General features: G+C 41.9%; 1 protein-coding gene across 1 annotated transcript in view; it reads left to right on the top strand.

Annotated features, from left to right (window-relative positions):
• TOPAZ1 (testis and ovary specific TOPAZ 1) overlaps positions 1-18,563 on the top strand; it is a 91,476-nt gene that overhangs the window by 52,007 nt on the left and 20,906 nt on the right. Inside the window, exons 13-16 of the mRNA XM_075555566.1 lie at positions 4,286-4,401; positions 12,561-12,627; positions 14,372-14,546; positions 15,227-15,327. Of these exons, the coding sequence (XP_075411681.1) occupies positions 4,286-4,401; positions 12,561-12,627; positions 14,372-14,546; positions 15,227-15,327 (459 nt within the window). The remainder of the gene's footprint in view (positions 1-4,285; positions 4,402-12,560; positions 12,628-14,371; positions 14,547-15,226; positions 15,328-18,563) is intronic.

Here is an 18,563-nt window from a genome sequence, read left to right as displayed (position 1 = left end):
ACAGCAGGGGGGGGGCGGTGGTGATGTGGAGGAAGTGGGAGGGGGTAATGGAAGTGAAGATCGAGGTGTAGAAGACAGTGGGTCAGAGGAGGCAGAAGAAAGGGGTGGGGTATATTGAAGATGAGACAGGTGGAGGATTATAAGGAGGTGGAGGAAAGCTGGAGCAGAGGGGAGGGAGAGGTGGCAGGCGCAGCTGTGGACAGAGAAACATGGTCGGAAGGATCACAGAAAAATTCATTGTCCGAGAGAGGGCTTTTCCTGAGCCAGCAGGAATTGGGAGTAGGGACAGTTTTGACATGGATGGGGGTGAGAGTGAAGATAGAAAAAGGCGTGCATTAGGAAACTTCTAAGAACTTGCTGTTATGTTGACTGAGAGTGCCTTCCTGTGGCCATTTTGAGTCTTGTCTAATTTGCATTGAGGCTTAACAATTGGGTTTAGTCCTTGAGGTTTAAGAGTAGTGACTAGGTACACTAGAGGCAAATTTTGGGGTGACTTAGATTGGTTATTTCCCATGGTGGGAAGGCGAGTAAAATTTGAGCTCCCAAGAAATATAACAGACTCCAGGAGCATCCTCAAATAGTCCATTCGACTCCCATAAAGGGAATAATAGGATAAGAGGCAGATCAGACTCTTTGGGTGTCCCATGCCCCAGGGTCTCAATTTCTCCTACCTGGTACCAGAATTTTCTAGAGGGACCTTTCCAAAAGGCTATAAAGATGGGCAGAGATCTCAAGAAAAGGAAACTCAAATATGCAATCAGCCAGTGTGTGGATGTAGGGTCTCTAACAGCAAGCAGAGAACGTTCCTATAAGATACCTGCTCTGGCAGGTCCAGGGGGGCGGGAGGCAGTCCAAGAAGGCAATTAACTTAAGAGTGTCTTTGCAGTCCCAGCACTGCCCTCTTCCGTGTTTCAGCACCATATGATAGGAAATGAACTGAGCTGAAACTCAGATATCAAGTAACAGACTTTATTTGGAATCACAGCCTACTGGACTATCAGAGGATGGGAAGGAAAGAGTGGTAGTCCGGAGACAAAAGGAGTCAAAGGCAAATGTGCCCTTGGGGGAAGAGACTTGTGGCTAGAGTTGGGAAAGTCCTGTGTACCCTCCGAGTGGCACGTTTGAATGAAGAGGGTGACATGGCCTTTGGCACACACGGGAAGGTGTGGGGTTCGAGAGAGTCTATGAGTAAGAAACATGAAAGGGGAAACCTTTGGAATGTTTCACATTCGTGGACCTATCAGTTTTCACTAAATCAAGTTGTTTAATCAAATGGGTTCAATTTGGAGTTCCTAGGGCCCATTGAAAAGGGATCTAATGTCATCAAATTTTAGACCTTTTTTTGGGAATCTAAAGATAGAGGAATTCTCTCAGCAGCATTTTGCCATTGTCCTTCATTTTAAAAAGATACTCTTATCTCAAAATATACTGTATATACTCGAGTATAAGCTGACTTGAATATCAGCCAAGGCACCTAAATTTACCACAAAAACTGCATTTAAAATGTGCTGAAAAATTCAACTTAAATAAAGGGGTGTATACGGTACATCAGTAAATGATAACAGCCAGATTACAAGGTTTCATATTTAAGTTCACATTGCTTACATATATAAGGGCAGTGAAATAAAGAACTATTCTAATCTAGCATATTTCAAGTTAATTTCTCCCCCCTCCCTCGCTACTTCCTACTTTTATTATCCTACTCCAAATTCTTACTTCCTGAGAATCCTTTCCAATAGATATTGGAGAGGCAAGACATAAATTATTCCAGATGAATACCATTTCCAGATAGGAGATTACTAAAAATTAGACAAGCTCCTGAAATCTAGAAGGAACCTATAGAAATTTCGCCAGCCCCCTCACCCGCCGAGTTCACTTCAGAGGATTGCAGTTACAGCTTACAGAGAGGGACATGTCTGATCAGAACACATAAGAGCAAACAAAGGGGAAGGAAGGGAAAGGGGAGCACATCCTGACCCACCAAGGCCAGAGAACAATATTCCTACTCAGAGCAGCCAAAGCACAGAGAGGACCATAGGACCGGCCCCACCATGAGACACAATGTCCCTCACTGACCATAGCACTTTGGGGAACAACAGTGGAGACACAATATGGGAATTGTGCCTGATCTGACCTCACCACACCGAGGCGAAACACTAAGGATGTGCAATAGAACAGCAAGGGGATCAGAGCAATGAAGTCACTAAGGCATACCAAAAAATAGACTGTGGGGCCAGGGCATGGCACCCCATCAAACTCGACTGGAAAATACTCAACAAACAGACCTTGAACTATTTATAGGCTTTTCCTTTTATTTTTCTGTCTTGGTTTTTATTGTTGTTTTTTATTTGTTTTGCTTTGTCGTGTTTTTATGCATATTATTGTCTGTATATCTATCTAGGTAAGATAGGCGGGGTAAACAATTTGGAGGAGAAAACAATGGGAGAGGGAGAGGCAGGGGAAAGGAAGTGGTGTTAACAAACCCAAGGACGTGGGAACAGCAAGTGATCTAAAATCGATGGTGAGGAGGCTGTAGGAGACCTGGTAGGGCTTGATCAAGGACAATATAACCCAGAGGAATTACTGAAACCCAAGTGAAGGCTGAACACCATAGTGAGACAAGAGGAAAGTAAAAGGAAATAGAGGAAAGAACTAGGCGGCAAAGGACAGTATAGAAGTCTAAATACAGGCATGTACATATGCAAATACATTTATATAGAATGATAGGGAAATAGATCTACATAGATATATTTATATGTTAAGTATTAAGTAGCAGATGGACATTGGGCCTCTACTCAAGTATTCCCTCAATGCAAGAACACTTTATTCTAATAACCTGGCATACTGTGATGTTCACCTTCCCAACACAATCGCTGAAGACAAAGCAGGTGCATAAGCAAAAGTGGTGAAGAAAGCTGATGGTGTCCAGCTATCAAAAGATAAATAGTCTGGGGTCTTAAAGGCTTGAAGATAAACAAGTCGCCTTCTAGCTGAGAAAAAACAAAGCCCACATGGAAGAAGCATACCAGCCTGTGTGATCATGAGGTATTGATGGGATCAGGTATCAGGCATCAAAGACTCAGAACAATCATATTGATGTGAATGAGGGGAAGTGCAGAGTGGAGACTCAAAGCCCATCTGTAGGCAATTGGACATCCCCTTACAGAAGGGTCACAGGGAGGAGATGAACCAGTCATGGTGCAGTATAGTACCGATGAAACATACAACTTTCCTCTAGTTCTTTAATGTTTCCTCCCTCCCACTATCATGACCCCAATTCTGCCTCACAAATCTAGCTAGACCAGAGGATGTACATGGGTACAGATAAGAGCTGAAAACACAGGGAATTTGGACAGATAAACCCCTCAGGACCAATATTGAGAGTAGCTATTCCAGGAGAGTAAGGGGAAAGTGGGGAGGAATAGGAGGAACCAAACACAGGAATAGAAGTAACCCCTTCCCAGGGGGATGGACAACAGAAAAGTGGGTAAGGGTGACATCAGTCAGTATAAGACATGAAATAATAATTTATAAATGGTCAAGGGTTCATGTGGGAGGGATGGTGGGGGAAGAAGGGGGTAAAATGCGAAGCTGATACCAAGGGCTTAAGTAGAAAGAAAATGTTTTGGAAATGATGATGGTGGCAGATGTGCAAATGTGCTTGACACGATGGATGGATGGATGGATGGATGGATGGATGGATGGATGGATGGATGGATGGATGGAAGGAACCATGGAACCCCCAATAAAATGATTTTTAAAAAAGAAAGACTTCCCCAGGGGGTGGGGAATGTTGCTTACAGAACTTCAAACTGCTCAATCATTGTTTGAGTTTTAACTTCCTAATCTTAGCAGTGCTAGTCCATGCCCAGGATGGAATTGTAGTACGTAATCATAACACCTTTGGGGAGAAACAGTGAAATCGGTATTCAGTTGATTATTTTCCAAGATAAGTTTCTGTGTGAGGCATGAATGAGAGGAAGTTTACCGGAAGGGATGAGGCATGAAGACCCGTCCTGTGCTCGGACCCAGACTGAATACCAAGCAAGAGTTACAGCGCAGGTGGTTGGAAAAGCCTGGGGAATAGGAAGAAAAGTAATTGGAACCACGTTTCTAATACAAAATTATTGTTGTCCTTTTTGTTTTAAAATCTTGGAAGAGTCTTATTGTGGTTCTCAAATACTTAAAGCAAATATCTTGTCTCTGCTCTTTTTAGTAGTTTCAGACACATGAATGTGTCAACTCTCTCACAGTTTTAAAGAATGACTATTTTTCTTTTCTGCAGCTTGTTGAAGCTGGGATGGTACTTGACCCTGAACACATTAACTATATTATTAAGCTCTTATACCAAGTACAGGCATCCAAACAAGAAATAACTGTAGTACTGGAAGTAAAATCCAGGTAAGAAAAATTATTATAACTAAGGCTAGAATGTGAATATATTTTATTGGGTATTTTAAAAAAGTATTGATGTCTAAACTTCTAGATTATTCTAAATATTTACATAGTTACCTATCACTATTCTTCCATGTCTTGGTTATACCCTAGTTTAGTCAAGCTACTTCTTGCCAACCTGCCTGTTCAAATCTTGCTCGATACTTGATTTCATCTCAACTTTTGAAGCAAGCCTAAAAGGTGTCTGTCTCACAGCTTGATTAATTCCGCTTCGTGTACTTTATATATGTGTTGTTGTTAGTGTCTGTCATCTTGGCATCAGACTAGTAGAACAAGGCTACCTGGGTCCTGTGCCATCCCTTAGTTGTTTGCATATAGGACCATGGTGACCCTTAGGGCCTGGTGATGTTAGTAGCTGATTTTTTAAAGTGGATCACTGCGCCTTTCTTCCTTTACCTGTGTGTAAAGCCAGTTGCTGCTGAGTTGACTGACTCATGGTGACTGTGTCTCAGAATAGAACTGTGCTCTCTAGATAGATCACTGGGCCTTTCTTTCAAGGCACCTCCGGGATTGCTTGTGCTTCCAGCCTTTGGGTTAGCAGCCAGCCAAGCACAGTAACCATTTGCAACACCCAGGGACTCCCTTTGTTCTCTTTCACTCATTTCTCTTGTTAGCTAAGCAAAATACTTCTCATTCTTTTTCTCACCTTTTCACTTTCTCTTCGGTTTATGTCTCCAAATGCCTTTGGTTCTTAACCTCTGATAATTAGAAAAATAATACCACAACATACCTGTAATGAATACAAGGAAAGCCATCAATTTTTAGAGTTTTTATTCAAGTGGAGCAAACAGAGAAAAGTGTATAAATCATAAGTATTCAAATTAATCGTTGCTTTTTAAAATAGTTTAAATTGTATTATGCTGACAACCCACCAACACAACTTGTACTTGTAATTCCCATTGACACGACTAAGCTGGGCAGCCCTTCTCACGCTCCTTTGAGTGACTCTTTCTCCAGAACATGCACTTCCTGCCTCCTGAACTTCCTACTTAACCTTGTCAGCTGCTGTCCACTTAATCTCCTATAGATGGCTTTTTAAAAGAGCACAATGCTCAAGACAGGCAGTCTTTCTGGGTTAAAGACTTCAGGGCAGCGGTTCTCAACCTGTGGGTCATGACCCCCTTGGGGGTCAAATGACCCTTTCACAGGGGTCGCCTGATTCATCACAGTAGCAAAATGACAGTGATGAAACAGCAACTAAAACGATTTTATGGTTGGGACATCATAACATGAGCAGCTGTATTAAAGTGTGTGTCATTAGGAAGGCTGAGATCCACTGCTTTAGAGGATAGTTCTTTGTTAAAGTTTAAGGATTATCTGAGGGCAATAGTTTCATGGATTTATGCAGCCTTTGTAGCTCCAGAAAATCTGGATTCCGTGAGAATTAGAAATTTTGTTCCATATTTTCCCCTCGATCAATTTCTACAACTGTCTATTTCATTCATCATTTTCCTTCTATGTAAAGATTCCCAATTTTTTTTTGGTCTAGTGTCCATGTGGTCACTCACCAGAGTCAGATCCACCTGATGGTGACCTCCTGTATGCCGAGTAGAAATGCTCCATAGGATTTTCAAGGCTGTGCTGTCGGAAGCACATCACCAGGCCTGTCTTCCAAGGCCCTTCTGGTGGAGGTGAATGGGCACCCTTTCATCTAGTGGTCACGTGCTTAACTGTTTATGCCACCTAAGGTCATACAGTCTGATTTATTAAAATAGTTGGACCAAGACAAGGTAACAGCAGTAACTTGTGCAATGCTCAGAAATGGTTTTTAATATCCTGTGGTGCTCCTGTGCGTGTGCTGTAGACATCTATTGTTGCTATGGTAAAATAAATACTGAAGTAGGTGGCTGTAACATAATAGTCTTTTATTTTCACATAGGATAAGAAGCTAGGTATCCAAAATCACAGGCACTGGCTCTGGGGAAAGGCATTCTGTCTGACACTTCTGGGGAAATGTCTTTGTCTCTTTGGTGTTCTTGTGTGCATCTCTTCTTTTATCTCTACTTTCTTATTTCTTTAATTCATTTACATCTCAAAATACAGCCTAAACTACTCCTGCCTCATTAACACAACAAAACAACTCATTCCCTAATGGGATTGTAACCACAGACCTAGAGGTGTTAGTATTTAAAACACATTATTTTGGATAATGCCATTCAATCCATAACATCTTGGCACACACAGAACTTTAGCTTTTAATTAGTATTACTTCTATTCAAGCACCAATATTAAAGATAAATGTGATTCCTTGAGTTTTATGATTTGTTGTTGTTGTTGTGTAACTAACTGATAATACTTGTTTTCTATGAAAATTTTAACTTTAGGTTAAATAGAATTTTTTTCCAAATGTGTAGTTTTATTTACCGTGTATACTCGAATATAAGCCGACCCGAGTAAAAGTCGAGGTACCTAATTATTACCTGGGAAACCAGAAAAAACTGATTGACTCCAGTATAAGCCTAGGGTGGAAAATGCAGAAGCTTTTGGTGAGTTTCAATAATCAAAACAAATGAAAATAAAATTGCTAAAAATTGAGACATCTGTGGGGTAATGTATTTAAATATTTTTAAACACAACTTTGAAAAAGAACTTTCATGGAAATGCACCACCACCACCCACCCCATGTGTTATCCAGGAGGAGGGAGCCGTGCCCGTGTGGGTGGGGAATGCAGAATGTGAATTAACACAGAGACCAGAGGGGAGAGTGGGAGCACAGCCACAGACACATCCTTATCAGTTCAGCTGCCGGCATAAGTGAATCACTGAGGTGCTTCTGCAAATTGGAGCCGTCCACATCATAGGACGGCTCTGATTGGTTAGATGTGAGTAAACAAACATTCAAAGCCCTGCCGTGTCAGCGGGGCTTTGAATGAACAGTGGAGAAATGGCAATCACCCGATAACAGGCCCTCCTCTGTTACCTGGTGGGGAGGGGAGGGGAGGGATGGGGACCAGCGAGATGTTACACCTCGCTGGAGTACCACTGACCCGTGTATAAGCTGAACCCCAGTTTTTCAGCACATTTTTTGTGCTGAAAAACTCGGCTTATACACAAGTATATACGGTAAGTTTAAATCCTTGAGGAGTACAGCAGCACACAGATTCTGTGTCCAATAGCCCTAACATGCACCTTGTTCTGGAATTGGCTGCACCACTGTTTTCATGGGCCTGAGTTACCTTTTCCAAAATAACTTTGGTTTCGTTAGGTTTGCCATCAGGAGTCACTGTGTTGTTCTCTGCTTTGTATATGTAAGCACATCTTCTGCCTAAACAGATTCCATTTCATCTTGGGTGTAAACACCTTCAACTTGAAGAACTGTGTGCTCCCTGTGGTTCCAGAGACCCCACTTACAGCCAGCAAAAATGTCCGTGCCCAGAGCCTTGCAGACATTTAGAAGTTTTCTTCCCAACGGGTTACCATTTTATTAGGGACTCACACAACTCTTATCACAATCCATACATATACATACATCAATTGTATAAAGCACATCTGTACATTCTTTGCCCTAATCATTTTCAAAGCATTTGCGTTCCACTTAAGCCCTTTGCAGCAAGTCCTTTTTTTCCCTCCCTCCCCGCTCCCCACTTCCTCATTGACCCTTGATAACTTATAGATTATTATTTTATCATATCTTGCCCTATCCAGCGTCTCCCTTCACCCCCTTCTCTGTTGTCTGTCCCCCAGGGAGGAGGTCACATGTAGATCCTTGTAATTGGTTCCCCCTTTCCAACCCACTCACCCTCTACTCTCCCAGTATCGCCCCTCACACCCCTGGTCCTGAAGGTATCATCCACCCTGTATTCCCTGTGCCTCCAGCTCCTAAATGCACCAGTGTACAACCTCTGCTCTATCCAGTCTTGCAAGGTAGAATTCGGTTCATGGTAGTTGGGGAGGAAGCATCCAGGATCTGGGGGAAAGCTGTATTCTTCATCGGTGCTACATCGCCCCCTGACTGACTCATCTCCTCTCCTAGACCCCTCTGCGAGGGGATCTCCAGTAGCGGACAAATGGGCTTTGGGTCTCCACTCTGCACTTCCCCCTTCATTCACTATGGTATTTTTTTTTTTGGATGTTGCCATATACCCGGTCCCTTTGGCACCTCGTAATCGCACAGGCTGGTGTGCTTCTTCCATGTGGGCATTGTTGCTTCTGAGCTAGATGACCGCTTGCTCACCTTCAAGCCTTTAAGACCTCAGACACTTATCTCTTTTGATAGCCGGGCACCATCAGCTTTCTTCGCCACATTTGCTTATGCACCCGTTTGTCCTCGGTGATCGTATCATGGAGGTGTGCGACCAGAGATATGATTTTTTGTTCTTTGATGCCTGATAACTGATCCCTTCAGGACCACGTGATCAAACAGGTTGCTGTGTTCTTCCATGTGGGCTTTGTTGCTTCTGAGCTAGATGGCCGCTTGTTTATCTTCAAGCCTTTAAGACCCCAGACACCATCTCTTTTGATAGCCAGGCACCATCAGCTTTCTTCACCACATTTACTTGTTCACCCGCTTTGGCTTCAGCAGTTGTATCTGGAGGGTGAGCATCATAGAGTACCAATTTAATAGAAGAAAGTATTCATGCATTGAGGGAGTGCTTGAGTAGAGGTCCAAGGTCCTTCCGCCACCTTAATACTAAACCTATAAATATAGACACATAGCATAGATCTATTTCCCCATCCTGATATATATATTTACATGTACATGTCTTTGTCTAGGCCTCTATAAATGCCCTTTGCCTCATAACCCTTTCCTCTATTTCCCTTGACTTTCCTCCTGCCCCACTATCATGCTCCGTCCCCACCTGGGTTATAGCTATACCTCTTCTTTACATAACCTTACCCTTGATCATTCCCTACCAGACATGCCACTCCCCCTTCACCTCCAATTTGAGGTCCCTGTTGTTCCCTTGTTCCTGGGTTGCTTAATAGAATTTGTTAACACTAATCAGGATATACGTTTTTGTGGGGGAAAAGATGTCTACCATGTATTTCTAGACTACAATTTTTTTAAGTAAGATTCACATATGTATACCAGAAAGTTGTTCTTACCCTAAGCCATAGTCTAAAAATGTTTACCACTCATATTGATAACATAAGAAAATGATATGATCTTAATACATGAGATAAAATTATATAGATAAAAACAGCAATTTTGGACTAGAGGAGAAATTCTCCAATGTGATAAAGAATAAAATGTGGAAATTGTCAAATAAGATCATTAGCATCTCATGCAAGTAAAATTTTAATGCATATAACTCAAAAACTGTTACACCAATACATTGACAGGGAGCTACTAGAAATTCAAGCCAGATTCAGAAAAAGATATAGAACAAAGGCTATCATTGCTGATGCCCGCTCTCAACTGAGAGAAGAAGATAAAGGGAACATATTGACCTGTATTTTGATGAGCACACAGAGACATCTGTGTGGCTCCTGACAAAGCATGGAGCATTGCAAAAAAGGAACTCCGTGGTGCTCATGTGGAAACTGTACACCGACCAAGAGAACGAGGGGATACTGTGGTTTTAAATCATGAATGTGACACATCGGCCATGCAGCCTTTCACTTACTGACTCAGTCTGCATGCTGAGAGAATAAGAATCCAGACTATATGAAGAACGCAGCATCAGGAATAATGAAAAACTTATGAACAAGCCACCATATCTAGGTGACACACCTTACTGCTTGCTGAAAGCCAAGAGGACTTGGCATGCTGATGAAAAATCAAAGACAGTGAAAAAAAGAAAAAGGCTACAGTCTTCCCTGTAGATTAGATTACACCTCCACATTAAAAAAAAATCTTCACATCGGGACCAAGATGGAACTTCCTGATAAATGGAAAAAAAATCATTGAAGTGTTAAGGATTTCGTGTTAGTGAACCCATTGTCAGTGCCCATGGAGGCAACAGTCAAGAAACCAAACGGCATAGTGCATTGGGCAATCTGCTGCATAAGAACTCTCGAAAGTACTGATAAGCAAATGTATCACTTTGAATTCAAAGGCGCCCCTGACCTTGGTATTTTCAGCCTCCTTGTGTATGCAAAAGCATAACAGTGAACGAGGGAGACTGAAAAAGAGTTGATGCCTTTCAACTGCAGTGTGGGCAAAGAACACGCAACACACCACGGCCTGGCAGAATAGGAGCCCCGTGGTACAGTGGGTTAAATGTTGGACCACTATGAAGGGTTGACCGTTAGCCCCACTAGCCATTCCACAGGGAAAGGTAAGGTTGTCCGCTCCCTGAAAGAGTTACAGCCTCAGAACTGACCCTGCTCTGATCCATGGGGCAACAGTTCTGTCCTGTGAACCGACCTGATGGCAGTGGGTAGTGTAGTGACCAAAAGAATCTTGAAAGAAGTACACCCAGCATGCTCCTTAGAGAATGACAAGACTGCATGTCACATACATGCTTTGGCATGTTGTGAGACCAGTCCCTGAAGAAGGACATCAAGCTTGGCAAAGCAGAGGGGCAGTGAAAAAGAAAAGGCTCTTTGATAATATGGACAGATGCTACAGCTGTAACAGTGGGCTCAAACATAAGAACGATTGTGCAGAGGGTCCAGGACGGGGCATGTTTCGTTCTGCCACACGTAAGGGGCCATGAGTTGGAAGTGACTTGATGACCCCTAGCCACAACATCAGGAGGGGCCAGTCCTTGGAGCAGGGCATCACACGTGGTAACATCGAGGCCAGAGACGAGGAGGAAGACCCTTGAGATGAGTTGGCATAGAGATTGCAACAGTGCGCTCAAACACAGAAGTGATTGTAAGGATGACCCAGTACCAGTCACCCTTTCATGCTCTTTTGTGAACCAGCTCAGTGGCCTCTAAGAACATTTTAAAAATCTGCAACAAGCATTGTAGTTGAATAAATTGAATGGATGCTTTCCTCTTGAGACAGAAAAGAGAAGGCCGTCTGCTTCGGCCCCTCCGACTCAACAGTGATAAAAGTTCCAGCCAGTACACAAGTCAAGGAAAAACAGTAACTGTATTTACCTCTGTGGTCATCTCCTTCCATGTCTTTCCTGAGTTCAATCAGTTGTCTTCATTTTTTTCATTTCTATTTTTTAGGTTTTATCTGATAGTTTATATCATCAGATGCTGATATGAGTATGTTGAAATATGCTTAGAAACTTAAGTTTTCCTCTGCTTTAGGATTTATTCTTAGGGGTTTTTTTTCTTAATATATTTGAAGTTTTGTTTACTGATTTTCTACAATTACCCTCCTTGGATATGTATGTGTGCTCCTTTGTCATCCTTGAGTGTTTTACAATTTTCTCAGTTCAATCGCGCCCTCTTCTGTCTGTATAGGGAAATCCAGAACCCTTGCCCTGGAGTTTTGGGTGGTAGACTTGCAGTCCTCTGATGTTCTAGGTCTCTTTCCTCTTGCCTTACTGCCACAGAGTGAGTGCCGACTCACAGGACAGGGTAGAACTGCCTGCCTTTGAGTTCCCGAGACTGAAACTGTTCATAGGAGTAGAAAGCCCTGTCTTTTTCCTGAGGAATGAGGTGGTTTCAATTGCCAGCCTTGCAGCTTGCAGTCCAATGAGTAAGTGAGTAATGTCACCAAGGCGCCTTATGCTAAACTTGCCCCTTTTCTTCTTTTCCTGCTTCCATTTGCCAAAGGGGCTCTCGCCACCTGTTTCTCTGTCTTCTCTCCCAGAAGCTGTGTACTCCTAAAGTTCCTCTCCTCGGATTTGAGTTTTGACTTACTCTATTTTTTTTTTTTTTTTTAGCATTTTCTAATGCTCATGGTAATCTTTCTGAATCTATGTCAGGTCCCTCTAGCTTTGGGCTCCTGTTCCCTACTCAGGTTTTTGTTTGATAACTTGCTGTGTGCTGTTTGTTCTGACCTGTTTTCATGTCAGGCTATGTCGAGAGTGGTTTATGTAGAATAAACTTTTCTACTCTTATTGCTTCTTAAGAAAATTGAATGGGGTAGGTAATTATGTAGTTGCCATTTTCTTCTGCTCTAAAGGATTTTATAGTATACTTCTATTTTCATTTTTCTCTAGGCTCTTAGAGATAAGCAATAATAAAAATAATTAGGAGCAATAGTAACTTGAGGGGTGACCATAAATACAATTAATCTTTTTCTGCTATTAAAGGTTACAGATGAGGCAATTTAAGAAGAGTTGGAAGTGTGATTTAGAGTCAGCCTTGACTGAAATAGAGGTATGATGCCTTTTTTTTGATTTTTTGCTTAATAGATTGTATTTTTTTAAACATTTATTCGGGACTCATGCAACTCTTATCACAATCCATACATAGATCAATTGTGTAAAGCACATCTGTACATTCTTTGCCCTCATCATTTTCAAAGCATTTGCTCTCCACTTAAGCCCTTTGCATCAGGTCTTCTTTTTTTCCTCTCCCTCCCTGCTACCCCCTCCCTTATGAGCCCTTGATAATTTGTAAATTATTATTTTGTCATATCTTTCCCTGTCCGATGCCTCCCTTCACCAATAGGTTGTATTTTTAAGAGTAATTTTAAGTCTACAGAAACATTTTACAGAAAGGGAGACTTGTTTTTTAAGTAAGTTTCTAAAACTAGTCACAACAAAAAGTTCATACAGTAATGCCATTCTAAGAAAAGTTTTAGAAACATGGCTCTTATACAGAGAAAATGCTCAAAGGAAAGTAATTTTGTTTTTACCTGTTAACATTTTGAAATACAAACTTAAAAAAAAGAAATGAATTGATTTCCATCACAGAGACCTTATAGGACAGAGTAAAACTGCTCAGAGTTTCAGGGACTGTTTACAGGAGCAAACAGCCTCATTTCTTTCCCACGGAACAGCTGGTGGATTTGAACAGCCATTCTTGCATTTACTAGCCCAAGCAGGCCATACATGTTCATTTCTGGAGTTTGTGAGCTATTTATTCTAAAAATAAATTGTTTCATTAAAAAATTAATTTATGTTGAGGTAAATAATAATAGAACTTATGTTCTGGTGGGCCAACTTCCTTGGTATGTACAGCATGCTTCATGGACCACTACAGCCCATGTGCAATGCTGAGAAAACCAACCTCACGCTAACCTCTCTACCTGGTTAGAGCCCAAGAAGTAGAGGACTTACAGCATAATTTTACTTTTTAAATTTATATTTTTGTACTCATTTGGTCTAACTGTGATTAATGTCATGTATCCTTGTAACAACTCTTTGGCTGTTTTTTTTTGTGTGTGTTAGTAATTAATCATAAAGACCAGTAGGAAGATCCAAACTTGACTGAAATGTACATAGTAGCACCTTTTGTAGAAATGTATTCCTACAAAGAGATGTGTGAGTCCCAAATCAGAAATGGCCAAGTAATGATAAAACACAATTTCTAAGCATAATAAAAATATTTATTATTGCTAGGAAAGCAGCTTCATAGCACAGACTGTCAACTGTGGGTTAGGTGCCATGCTGAATAGCTGCGTTATGCCAGTTAAGCTTCATAGAAACCCAGTGAACTATTAACATCCGTGTTTTATGCATAAGAAAATGCAGTCAACGATAGTAAGCACCTTGCCCAAATGTCAGAGTAAGTCATTCATTCCCATCAAACCCATCTCCTCTGTGCAGCGACACCACAGTGCATTAAAAAGCCAGCAGACTCTCTGCCATTGGGTCGGTGCAGACTCATAGCGGCCGTGCACACAGCGCACTAAGAAATAATTACAACAAATATACATGGTCTTCTGGAGTTGATAGCGGCTTTGCTGTCTTCAGAAAACGTCAGTTCACAGTAGCATGTTATTAAAACTGTCACAGTTGTCAGCAGTGTGTAAGATTTGCAGAGATTGTCTTGATTTCTGTATGTCTAATGCTGACATGTTTCTAGCCTGTAGTCCGTATAGTAACATAGTTTCTCTTCTTTCCTTCTTACCTTTCTTCCTTTTTGTCTTCCTTTCTTCTTCTAACAATCTTACTAGCACTGTAAAGAAAGATGCGACTGGACCAAATTGGGAAACTTATACATTAACGTAAAAATAGCTTGTGACAAATTTGCAGATTTCCAGAGATTCTGTGCTTGTATTGCTGAAACACTAACAAAAGACTATACGGAAGAGAGTCCAGGTGTTCCTTTTTGTGAATTCGCTGAAGCAGGTAAAATGTGCTTTTAGTCAGATAATTGTCTAGCAGGGTGGTGCAGTGTTCTTACTAGGCCTGTAAAGTTCTTCATGCTTTTGGTGTTGGGGATAAATTAAAGTTGCCCTTTTCGGATACTCTTTGGTTCTTTTTATAAATGTTTCCATCTATTGTTAAATTTGATTATTGTGACATAAAGTAAAAACAACCACTGTTTTAGTATTATGTTTTGTGCCCTTGTTTTTCTTTTCAGAAAGATTAATGAAACTGTTGGTTGCAAATTATAGTGAACACCAGGATTTGTAATATACTGCCTTTACAAGTAAACAAAATCCACACAGTTTTGAGTTTTTTATTTGTTGGTTTTACGTGAGCCGTTCATGACTGCAGTCCTTTTTGTTGTCGGCAAACCTTTTCTACAGAGGGCCAGGTGGCACACAGTTTGGGCTTTGCACACAACCACATATGGTGCCTGTTGCACAGGTCTCCTCTCTCTTTTTAACGACTCTTTAAAAATACTCAAATCATTATAATCTCCTGGACTGGATCACGTCCGGCCATGGCCTAGACTGGGCCCACAGGTAATAGTTGGCTGGCCCTTCTTCTTTCTAGTAGTACCAGTCGTTCTTTATTAATTTGCCTGTCCATCACCTTAAGTGATTATTTCACTCACTTCCATTTGCCTACTTTGATTTCAGTGAGCAAAGATCTACAGAACAGTGAAGTGGACAGAACGTTGCTGGGGCGAATTGGAATCAGTGCTATGTACTGTTATCACAAACTGTTGCAGTGGCTCAAGGTACTTCAGTCATTTTTGTTTGGGCGCCGTGGTATAGAGAATTACACATTTTAAAGTATGAACAAAATATATATTAACCTTAGAAATTTGCTATTAATCACTAACAAAATGAAACCCAGTCTAGCAGGTGAATTTTAATATTATTACTAGAAGATGGTATCAGGTACACGTGGAAAGAAACTGGCTACCATGGAGAATGTCAGAACAAGTCATACTTAGAAAGCCATGCTAAAACCCCACTTATTGGGATCAACATTCAATTCAGAATGTATTTTTCCAGCTCCTAAGTATAAGCTGCATTTTATTTATGAAGAGCTCAAAACTGAACCAACAATACTAATAATTAACAGAACTCCTTATATAAACACTAACATACATCTTAATGTCTCACTTTCAGACTTAACTCACTCTAGAACGATGCTTAGTGTCTCTAGGCAATATTGTTCTACTGTACTTTAGATTTCCTTGAGGCAGTGTGTGAAGGTACAGACTCCATCACTCAGAAAGGTGTTCAGTAAAGGAGAGGACAGAAAAATCCAACATAAGGAGCAAGGAGTGGAGGGATAGAGCTATGTAGAGTATGGAGTAGTTGAAAGTAGTCTCTGTCTAAACAGCTATTAAGAAGTATCTTATTACTGTCTTTATTAAAGGCTGTTTCACAACTGAAAATGTGCTCAATAACCTTTTAGTCTATGGTCACTTGCACACATAGACATGAATGAATTAAAAATAAGGCCAGGGTGGCTGTTCAGAACTTGTGTGTGCAGGGCCTGAGGTGAGCACAGCCCCTGCTGCTTGAAAGTGGTGACAGTGTGGATGGATGTGATATTTAGTACTTGAAAATTTGAGAACTACCGAACAATAAGATCCTTCTAGAAAAAGTCACTGAAGTTGCTAAAATTTCAGTGTATGTTTTAACTTTATTTGGGGGGTTTTTTTGGCTATTTTTTCTTAAGACGGGTTGATATACTTTTCCCTATATTTTAACTGAAATTTTCATATTTAAAGTGAATATTTTATTTAGTACCTATGTTAGACCAGATTTACTAAAGAAACAAATCCAGGGACACTCATATATGTATAAGAAAGAGCTTTATATGATAGAGTAATTGTGTGTTAAGAAAACATTCCAGAGACCTCACTGAGACCTTCTGAGGGTCCCAGTCACCCCATTTCCCATAGACCCTCCACCCCATCAGAACCCCAGAAATCACACCCCAAACTAGCGGAAGTGAAGAGAATAGAGCGGCTCAGTGACTTTGTTGCCTTTTTGGGGGGAGGGATTGGGAGCTGGAAGTGGTGAACTCCTAGTCTTCCTTTGGATGGGACCCTCGCCAGGTGGGTCCGTGCAGGCCACCATAATCCAGTTAATAGGGCCAGAATTACATTACCTTCCCTGGCCCTGCCCTGCCCCCGGGGGGTAGGGCTCTGGTGCCTCTGAGCTGGTGAGACTGGGCTCAGGGAGGGGGACACTGGGGGCACCACTACCCACCCCATTGCGGGTGGAGCAGTTCCACTGCACCAAAGCCATAGGTTTCTGCCTTGAGCCAAAAAAGCCTTCCAAGTTTCCATGATGGGGCTCCTGAGATGCTTGTCTCTTCCCATCGATTTCCCAGGATCCCCTGGGGAAAATTCTGCCCCTTCTTTCTTTCTCCCCAGAAGATGGGCTGACAGCCTGAGGCCTGGTGCAGGGTGAGGGGGTCTTTTCTCCCTTGGGAACCAGGAGTGATATTTGGGCATCTGGGAAGCAAGACACAGAGAAAATGTCCACTCTTGCCCTGCCCCGCACCTGCCAGCCTCCCAGGATGCTCAAGGAAGACTTTTCCCAGAGGGAAGGGGGTAGGCTCTGAGTGTGGGTGGGGAGGAAGTGGGGGGGGTCAGAGTAGCATTAGTAAGACATTTACCCAGACTTGACTGCCTGCACCCCAGCTCTCCCCACTCTGCCCAAAGCCCCTTTCTGCCAATTGGACAGCTGTGTTTCTATCTTGGTGGGGAAAAGCAGTCTGATGACCTCATCCAGCCTTTTCTCAGTAGTAAGGATTGTTGAGTGCATGACTGCTGTTCCTCCAGCTTAGCTCTCCTGAGTTATAGGGTGGATGAGAACAGAAAGACAGCCTAGAGAGACATCAAAGAGATGCGGGCTCTCTGGGGGCAGGCCTGTGGCTTACTTCAGTCTGCCAGTCCTCTCACCCTAGGGAGCACAGGCTACTCTGAGCAGGGGATGATGTGCACCCTGACTCTGTGATTCAAAGGCCTGCCTGGTACCAACCTGAGAGTAAATCCTTTTGAATGAGTCACTGAGTCAAGTCAATAAACGAGAAAACTAAAAGGTAGCTTCACCCAGAATTGGTTCACTGTACATCCTTGGCTCGTACATCCACACAGATGGCATTTACAAAAAAAGAAAAAGAAAAGGAAAAAGTCCCAGCTCAGTCCAGATCAAGTGCATAAGTCCGATACTATCCATAAGTCCATTACTAGTCCATAAGTCCCTCTTCAGACTTAACGCAGCTACATGCAGTGATGCAGAATGCAGGAAGATCACACACCGGTGGGTGCAAAGTCTTGTGGATCTGCTGGTGGTGGAAGCATCCGCAGGGCTTTCTCAGATCTCAGCATGGCCCCACATGACTTGTCAACAGGAAGGCTAAGGCAGAGAGTGGGAGGCGGGCCTCCAGAGAGCCATTCATCTTGGTTACCCTCCAGTCAAGCTGTGACACGATTGACAAGCTAAACTCCACCTCTTGACTCTTCATACACTCAAGTTGACACGAGATTGTGTAACTAGCGCAGTACCTTTAGTATGACTACTTTAAAATGAAACTCCTTCCTTTTTTAAACACCACGGTGACGCCATTGGAACTCAACGAAAGATGTGCTCATTCAAATAGTCAACTTCAAAGTTATTTGACACCATAATCATCTGATTCAAAACTGCCCAGAATATAATAAAGCTTAGGTATGCATATTATGGTCTTCAGGCTGAATCTGGCCCAGTATGTTTTTGTCTGGCCTGTGAGCTAAGCATATTTTTAGAGGGCTATATGTTTTACAACATTAGCAACAAAGAAGAACCACAGATCAGATGTGTTCTGCAAGCATAGAATATTTACTATTCTGCCATTATAAAAAAAAATTATATATCCAATTTCTGATGTCCAGACCAAAAGCAGTCTTGATAAAAAGACAAAAATAAAATAACTGCAACAATTTTATTTTAAATTATCCTAATCTAA

The sequence above is a fragment of the Tenrec ecaudatus genome, chromosome 8 (assembly GCF_050624435.1).
Source record: "Tenrec ecaudatus isolate mTenEca1 chromosome 8, mTenEca1.hap1, whole genome shotgun sequence".
NCBI lineage: Eukaryota > Metazoa > Chordata > Mammalia > Afrosoricida > Tenrecidae > Tenrec > Tenrec ecaudatus.
This window is presented reverse-complemented; position numbering and strand designations above follow the sequence as displayed.